Here is a 9,348-nt window from a genome sequence, read left to right as displayed (position 1 = left end):
CCACAGCTGTCATTTAGCCAGTCAATACAGATGCCTGGTGAGTCAGAGGTCTTTTGGGGTTCCTGCAATGAGTGGCCACATCAGCACAAAGCTGTGTTTGATGGCTGGGCTTGGGACCAGGACCAGTCTGCAGGGGTGAGCAGCAGCCCTGTTGTGGCCCCAGGATTGTCCCCTCGATGGCTTTGAGCTGCCTTGGTGTGGGCAGAGCAGAGAGCAGCACAGCAGTGCCTGTCTGCAGGTGTGCCACGCTCAGAGCAGGGCACAGGATGAGCACAGGCAGCAGCAGGGGCAGAAATGCAGAGGTTTGGGAGATCAGAGCAGTTCATCCACTTCAATGGATGTGACTACATCCAGCTACATGAACTAACAGCTTGGAGAGAGACACTTCCTTTGCCTTTTTCCACTGCCACGCACTGCCCATAACACCAGCTGTTCACGCTGTAATTGCCCACTAGGTGCAAATTACCCAATTATACACTTAATTTGCTTTGGTTGATGCTCACCAGAGGCAAGAAGAGTTCACCAGCACCCGTGTTCCAGCTCCATCAGCCTGCCAACACAGCTTTGGTGATGGAACAGCCCCACATTTGGAGCAATGGGATGGCAGGCAGGAGAACTCCCCAGGTCAGGAGCATTGGTGAGGAACTGAGCAGACAGCACAGGCAAGAGACTGAACCTGTAGACTTTCAGACCAGATCAGCAGGAGCTTGAGGCAGTGGTGACAGTGTTCTGCAGCAACACTCAAAGTCAGGAAACAGCGTCAGTGTCACCAGCAATAATGGTCCCTGCATTTTACACCCTCCATCCTTTTCTACTTTCCCTGCTCTGTAGGTTCACCCATAATTTTTTTTTTCTGCCTCTTGCTTAGTGAGGATGAAGTGGACACAGAGGGAAGATGGGCAGCCCACAGCAGCTTCACAAAAAGGGGAGCATGGCTCCATTTTCTGCTGCTGACAAGGACCAGACAAGAGGGAAAACCCCTCTGCCCTCCCAGCTCCACTCCCCAGTACTTCACAGAGCCAATCCCTTCAGGGAAGAGAACCAGATGTGACAAAACACGAGGATTTGCTTTGAATGTGTGCAGGCTGGCACTCTCAGAGGACTATGAACACACATGATGCTGAAATAATTGAGGTGGAAAACCTTGGAGCTGAAACTAAGACCTAAAGGGAGGGAGGGGAACACCTGTCTTCACTCTGCCCCCTGAATAAGTGGGTAAATTGTCAGCACAGGTACAGCTACACGAATAACTCTTTGCTTTGGTCCTCAGTGACAAACCTGGGAGCAGGAGGGATGAGCTCTGCCATGCTCATCTCCAGCCACACGCTGCAATTTGGGTGCGGATCATCGCCACCCAACCACAGAGCCACGGAACCATTTAGGTTGAAAAGCCCTCTGAAACCATCCAGTTCATCACAAAACACTGCAGGAATTTCTTAGGGAGGCAGGAGGAATGTCATTATTTGCAGCCTTTAAATTTACTAGTACTAAAACAAGTATTTGATAAATATGGACAGCATCCTGGTTTTGGTATTGGACCAGAAGTAGGCTTCCATACTGAAATCTTACATACTATTTAATCCCAGACCAGGGAAAAAAGGTCACAGAGTCTGTGGATCATCACAGCCACGGATTATTTTGTTTACAAAATTTTTTGGCTGATTCAAATAACTGTAAATCTTTTCAGCTATACGTTACCAACTCTGTATTTTAAACACTAAAACGCTTCATTCCAACGGCCATGGTCCAAGAGGAAAATCAGTCCACAGATAAAACTCAAAGGATTTGTAGTTCTGCTCTGATTTACCAGATATTTTTCTAGGAGATGCTGCAGTAAAACATTAAAGAGGAAGAGGATCATACTGGTGTTAACTGCAGCCATTCTTTACATGAATCATTTATGCTTCACTGTAACAAGATGTTTTTAACATGGATTTCACTTTAATCTTTTACTTCAATCCACTGAGTCCCACTGTGCCATGAGTGGTGAAAGGCTTAAAAAGAGTCACGCCACCAAAAACTTTACATCACAAATAGATAAAATCAAACTGCACATAGGGGAGGAAGGGGGAGGTTCACAGAAAAGGCACATATCACAGATGTGATAGGGATTACAGGTCTCACTTGCTGCTTCCACCACCTTCACCCTCAGGTTTCTCAGCTGCTGGTGGCATTAATTATGTTTAACAGCTAGTAAGGTCAGTTTGCAAAGTAATCAGACCACTGGTCCTGATGCTCCTGCTCAAGGATGACGTGCAGAAGGGACAGGGCAGGGATCTAAGTGGGTATTTGAAAAATTAACACCCTTGGCTGTGCGGCAACAGGTCCAAACAGCCCTAAATAAGAGCCGGGTACTCTCAGAGCCTCCTCCAAAAAGCTTGGGGAAGACAGAGATCTCCCTTCACAAACACTGTAAAGAGGAGGAAGCAAGGGATCAGGGAGCAGTGAACACACTGCACACTACCACACCTCAGGGTTCCCCTCCAGGAGATTTTCCTCAAGCTCAGAAGGGAGCAGAGGCACAGGAGCAGGGGTGAAGGGCCAAGGGGAGCCCTGCCATGGCTCCTGCGGGTGGGCTCTGGCTGCGGGCTCAGGGAAGGCGGCAGCAGTGACCCAGCAGCATCTTATCCGGGCTCTGGGAGCCCTCCAGCGGCTGCTGCAGCGGGAGTCACGGAGTGCCTTGGATGGGAGGCGCCTGGAGCATCATCCCATCCCACCACGGGCAGGGACACCTTCCACCGGACCAGGATGCTGCAAGCCCTGCCCAAGCTGTCCGTGAGTCCTGTGGGTGCTCTGTCCCTGTCACCATCCAGGAGGGAGCCCTACAGCAGCAGCCCGGACAAAGTGAGATCGTTCAGGCACACGCCTGTGGCCTGAAGCAAAGGCAGCAAACCTCAAGGTGAACCCAGGCAGGGAATTCACACCCCAGGGTTGTTAAACTGAGCAGGAGATCGCCGTCGGGGAGATGGCGAGGGGAAAACACGATCAGCTCCCCACAGGCTCTGCAGATGAGCAGAGTCAACTTGCTGAAACTGAATCCAGCAGGAAAGCAGCAAACATTTGCACAAAGATGCTGGGCAAAAAGCTGGAATTCATCTTATTTCTCAGGAGATAATGAGTCATCCCTCATCGGGGTCATGTGAGCGTGGACAGAGCAGGGCGCCAGGGGACACCAAACCACTCACCCACCAGTGAACCTCGGCACAAGTGCCTTCAAAGGAAGAGTGGTTTGGGGGTTTTCTCTATACCTAGGGATGACACGGGGTAAAGCACACTTGGTTTGAAGGCTCCAGATACAGGAGAAGGAAGACAGGTCAGTAAGAGTCTTGCTTGTCCCAGCCTCAGGCAGATTGCAGGATTTGCTCTAGGCTGGTAAGTGGGTAGCAAAAGCCATGCCCTCTTGCCCCATCACACACATGGCATGGATGTTTGCAGCTCCAGGCTGCAATTCCCTCCCTTTAGCTGGAAATTGGTTAACGCTGTGATTCCTTCTGGTGTAATTTTCACATGACTGACCACAGAACTATTAATACCTGACCCCAGAGCTGGTTCAGCAAAACAACTCATTCCCTCCAGGGAGAAGAAAACCACAACTTCTCCTACCCCTGGAAAAACCTTTTGTTCCTGCAGGGCCTGCAGCTCAGATGTAAGGAGATGGGTCTGCTTTGCTGATGCCCCTCAGGGGAGAACACTGAGCAGCATGAGAGAGCTCGGCTTGGTTCTCCTGTGCCTCCTCCGCATCTCCAGGAAGGGTGAGTCCTGAGCTTGCTCTCAGCCCCTGTCTGGGCACAGCTTCTCCTCTCACCCCAGTCCAAGTGCCAGGGAACCGCCTGCTGCGGGCAAACTCTACAGGAATTGCACTCTCCATCACGTTGCTTAAAAGTCTCCTGAAATTCCAAGCGCATGTGACAACAAGGAAGACTCAGGCTTAGCAGTTGTCAGAGAGGCCGCCGGTTTCTGGGGTTTTTTTGTATTTTTCTGTTTCCCTAACTTGAGCAGGAAGTCCATCTGACTTTTCCCCAGCTTTGTCGGGTGGATGCAGAGTTTTCATCAGCGCCCTGCTTCATACTCCTTAGGAGTTATTATGCAACAGACACAATATTTTCCAGTTCCACTGGGCACTTAAGCCCACATTACTTCAAATATGTGTTTAAATTCCATTAAACTCCATAGGATTTGCTTGGCTTCACTGCCAAACAGCATTTACCAGAGCAAGGGTAGCTGTGAGCTGGTCCCCAGCTCTTGCTGCTGTCCTCATGACCTTTCCCCACTGGCCACCAGCAGCAAGACTGACCTGACAACGCCTTTTGGGAGTTACCCTCTGCAAAGTGTGCAGGCTATTTACCTCTCTCTTCCTTGTGAGAGCTTCGGTTCCATTAGCAAATGGAGGCAGGATATTAACAAAAGGAATGTGAAAGCCCTGCCACGCTGAGGCTTTAGAGTTAAGGGTAAATTACACAGAGAAAGTTGACAGCTCCCTCCACTCATAACTAGGCAAACTGTGTTTCCATGGAAATGGGCGGAGATGCTAACATTAAAAGCACTTATTTTTAACATTATTTTTCATCTGGAAGGCGGGGGGGGCTTATGTGCTTTAAAAAAAAAAAAAAGAAAAAATGTGTTCTTTGCTTAAGATTGAAGACCAAAAAAAAGAAAAGCTAATCAAAGGGGTGGCAGAGAGAAGCAAGTCATACTCAAAAGCACACCATCTACAGTTCTCCTAAAGTAAAGGTCACAGTGACACGCTGCAAAATAACTAAAACAAGAGCAAATAAGCTAGAAAGCAATAGCAATTACTGTTTTCAGTGCCAGATCTTTGTGCTCAAAGCCCATGAGCTTCATGAAGCTCCTGCAGTGCTGCAGCATTGTTTATTAGATCACCTGGGCTGGAAAAGGTACCCGTACCATTATTGTGTATGACAGGGCAGCACGACTCCAGATCTCAGTAACCAAAATACTGGCTTGGAGCTGACTCCATGTAAATATCTGAACAGAGACCTGGCCCTAGGGTGGCCTTTGTCCATTGTGTAACACACAATAGGTTAAGACAAGCTGCACTGCCACGCAGCTGTTTGTCAAGTGTTATGGGCCACAGATACAGGAACAAAACCCAAATCTGATCTTTGAGCCTGCAGGAGTAATCCGACAGCTGAATGCCCATATGGTGAAGCCAACAAGACCAGGGATGGGTGGAAATACTTAGATTTACATTTTACAGGTATTCTCAGCTACTGAGAGCCCCTGATCTAATGGAGTTTCATCAGACAGGAATGTAGGCACAGATGTGCTTCTGAAGCCACAATCTGCTGCTCCAGCTGTTGACAGCAGCAGAACAGTGGGTAGACAGACATGTCTATATATTAAACTGAAAGAGGGGAGCTTTAGATTAGATATTAGGAAGAAATTTTTGGCTGTGAGGGTGGTGAAGCCCTGGCACAGGTTGCCCAAAGAAGCTGTGGCTGTGTCTGGATTTTTGGAGGTGTCCAAGGCCAGGTTGGATGGGGATTGGAGCAAACTGGGCTAGTGGAAGTTATCCCTGCCCACGGCAGGGGTGGTGGAATGAAATTAACTATAAGGCCCCTTCCAGCCAACCATCCTGCAATTCCATGATCCCTTCTTGCTCGCAGGTGTGCAGTGCAATGGCTGGTCTGTCCACGTCCCATCTGACGTTACTGGAGAGCTTGGGAAGACGGTCATCCTGCCCTGCACCTTCACACACCCCTACAAAACATTTGACCGGGCCCTCACGGCCATCTGGAGGATCAAGGAGCCTTACAACGGCACGGTGATCTTCAAGTGTGTGAGCCAGAGCAGCAGCGAGCTCTGCAGGACTGCCATCAGCCACAAGAACAAGTACAAGCTGCTGGGCAACCCCCGGCACAAGGACCTGTCCCTCAGGGTGGACAACCTGACCTGGAGCGACAGCGAGAGGTACTTCTGTCGGGTGGAGCTGGCTGGAGACAGCCAGGACAAGTACGAGAGCAGGAATGGCATCAGGCTGCACGTGGTTGGTAAGAGGGCCTGAGAGGCAAAGGAGGCAAAGACACCCTCGGGGGAAGAGCCACAGGGTGTGGGAAATGACACAAGGCAGCAGAAGTTTACCTGAGATGGTTTTCCAAAGGGTTGGGTTTTCTTTCTCCATTATAAAAGGGAAAATTCATTGTCCCCCTCAGTCTTAGTTTCCCAAAGGACTGGGTTTTCTTTCTCCATTATAACAGGGAAAATTCATTGTGCTCCTCAGTCTTGGTTTCCCAAAGGACTGGGTTTTCTTCCTCCATTATAACAGGGAAAATTCATTGTGCTCCTCAGTCTTGGTTTCCCAAAGGACTGGGTTTTCTTTCTCCATTATAACAGGGAAAATTCATTGTGCTCCTCAGTCTTGGTTTCCCAAAGGACTGGGTTTTCTTTCTCCATTATAACAGGGAAAATTCATTGTGCTCCTCAGTCTTGGTTTCCCAAAGGACTGGGTTTTCTTCCTCCATGATAACAGGGAAAATCCATTGTGCTCCTCAGTGTTGGTTTTCCAAAGGGCTGGGCTTTCTTTCTCCATGATAACAGGGAAAATTCATTGTCCTCCTGAGTCTTCCAACATGAGACAGTGAGCACAAGGCAGGGAAGGGAATAGAAACAAAACTGGTTAGGAAATGGCGAGGCTCTGGCAGCTGGAGTGAGAGCCCACCAAAAGCTGTGCATCCCACTTTTTCCCTGCAGCACAGGATCAGAGCAGGCAGCAGAGGGAAGCTGGGGTTAGCTAAGATGGGGTCAAAGACATCTGTTAAAACTCCATCAGAACCTGAACTGGACAGCCCAGATGCTGAGCAAAAGTTCACAGATATTAACACTACAGGGCTCAAGTGGTAACAGGGGATTGGAAAGACAAGATACCTGGTACCCAGGTGCCACAAATCCAGAATCCTCTGGAGCATGAAACACAAACCTGGAAACCTTTTTTATTCCTGGAACACCAGCTCAGAGCAACAAATGTCAAATGCTAATCTCTCTTCCGAGCACAAGCTCACAGATCAAGGGAGAGCAAGGAGACACAGGAGGCCTCAGAAGCAGACTCAGACCTTACCCAGGCCATGAGGTTGGATGATTTTGCGTTTGAGAGGGAAGCTCCTTATGCCTGCTGAGCAGTGTGGGTGTCCAGATGGGACCTGAGGATGAGCTTGGCTGTTTCCTAAGAAGTTCTGCACAGCTGAGGCTCTCCTTCAGTTGCACCAGCTCCTGACACCCACACACAGCAGGACCAGGGCAGAATGGCAGCAAGACCTGTCTCTAAGAGGCTGTCTGGATTTTAACACCAGAGGAATGATAGCACAGACAGATACAGTATTCTGCTTGGGAATGGGCCCTGACAGTATGATTGGGAGGGGTTAATTAGTGCTTGAAAGGTTAATTTAAACACCAAAACACACAGACCCATGACACGCAGCCTCAGATTCCTCTTGCACTATGTGGACAAAGAGGACAACTTGTAGTAGGTGGTTGAAAACTCTGTTTTCTAGTCTGAAAAAAAATTAATTTCTGCTCTTCCTCTGTGAGGACACTCATTTAGTGCCCTTCACTTTCCACCACACCTTTTTGAACCCTTCCAGGGATGAGGGCTCTACCATTTCCCTGAGCAGCTCCTTTCAATATCCAGTCATCCTTTCTGTGAAGAAATTTCTCCTAATGTCCAGCCTGAAAGTGACCTGGTAACTCTGGTGCTGGAAAAAAAACGTAATCAAAAATAGGTTGTGGCAAGAAGCAGATATTTCTCCTATAACTAACCTGCCAAATCTGGCAAGTCTCAGGCACTGAGCAAAGGGCTCACACAAGCGGGTCCATCCACGTGCACTCTGGAGGTCAGAGATCAATGGAACAGCCACAAAATGCTTGTGCAGAACACTGTGGGTGACATGTCCTGGACCTTGTGGAGATGCAGCCAAGTCCAGAAAGGTCACCAGTGCACCTGTGCCTACAATGGTGGGTGGCACTTCTCTGCTTTCTGCCAACGAGGAAAGGCACAACAGCTGAAGTTGGGCAAAGTTCAGAAAAATGTGTGAGCCATTACTGGGATAGAACAAAGAGAGTACACATCCTTGCATCCAGGCTTTGCTGGATGAACCATTTTGCCCCTCTATCCAACACAGGCTGGGTGGGGAAATCTAGAAGAAAGTGCCAAGAAAAACAAGGAAGGAGAGGCCTGATGCCAACATCCATAGGGCCATTACATAGTTTCTGTTGAAGAGAACCTTTAAAGCTCATCTTGTCCAACACCCCTGCCATGGGCAGGGACAGCTTCCACTAGATGATGTTGCTCCAAAGCCTGTCCAGCCCGGCCTTGGAGACTTCCAGGGACCCAGGGGCAGCCACAGCTTCTCTGGGCAGCCCTCTTTTAAAAAAAAAATTCCTCCTTACATCAAATCTAAATCTCTAATCTTTTAGCTTCAAAGCATCAACCCTTGTCTGTCACAAAAAGTCCTGCTAAAAAATTTATCCCCATTTTGCTTGGAGCCCCTTGAGGCCCTGGCAGGGGCTCTGAGGTGTCCCTGGAGCCTTCTCTTGTGCAGGTGAGCAGCCCCAGCAGGTGAGCCAGCTGTGCCAGGCTGGCTCCAGAGCACAGGGGCTCCAGCCCTGGCAGCATCTCCGTGCCCTCCTCTGCACTGGCTCCAGCAGCTCCAGGTCCTTGTGCTGTTGGAGCCAGGGCTGGGGCAGCTCTGCAGGTGGGTCTCACCTGAGCCCAGGGGCACAGGGGCAGAATCCCCCCTGCCCTGCTGCCCATGCTGGGACCAGCCCAGGGCAGGGGGGTTCAGGCTGGGGCAGGTCCAGCTCTCACCCACCATTACCCAACTTTACCCTGACAGAACAACACTGAGGGTCCACCAAGACCAAATCTTCATTCCAGCTGTTTCGCACCTTTACAGCCTGACCCGTTTTCCCTCCCCCGTTGCCATCCCCACAGCCGCCCCCAGGATCATTAACATCACGGTCAGCTCCAGCAGGGATCACACCTTCCAGGCCCGCTGCACGGCCGAGGGGGAGCCAGCACCTGCCCTGACCTGGACAGGACCCCCCTACAGCAACCTGAGCTCCAGCAGCAGCTCCAGCCACCGCGTCACCAAGGAGCTGCGCTCCCTGACCCACGACGGGAAATACACCTGCACCGCCGTCAACAGCCACGGCCGGGCAGAGGGGGCTGTCTACTTCTACAAATTCAGAGCCTCCGACAGCTCCTCCTTCATAATCCTGATCTTCGTCCCGCTGGCAGCCAAGGTGGTCATTCTGCTGGTGATCCTGAGCTTCGCTGCTTTCTCCAGAGAAGGTCAGTGTCCTGACGGGCCTCCATCCGACTGGCAACCATGA

At 50.2% G+C, this 9,348-nt stretch overlaps 1 protein-coding gene across 1 annotated transcript; it reads left to right on the top strand.

Moving 5' to 3' along the window:
* Positions 1-2,748: 2,748 nt before the first annotated feature.
* On the top strand, positions 2,749-9,348 carry SIGLEC15 (sialic acid binding Ig like lectin 15; the record flags this gene model as incomplete). The annotated part of the gene is made up of 4 exons (XM_084225644.1): positions 2,749-2,844; positions 3,683-3,752; positions 5,628-6,011; positions 8,948-9,348. The coding sequence occupies 4 exons, from the start codon at positions 2,749-2,751 to the stop codon at positions 9,346-9,348; spliced, it is 951 nt and encodes a 316-aa protein (XP_084081770.1).

The sequence above is a fragment of the Fringilla coelebs genome, assembly GCF_963513975.1.
Source record: "Fringilla coelebs genome assembly, chromosome: Z".
NCBI classification, from domain to species: Eukaryota; Metazoa; Chordata; class Aves; order Passeriformes; family Fringillidae; genus Fringilla; species Fringilla coelebs.
This window is presented reverse-complemented; position numbering and strand designations above follow the sequence as displayed.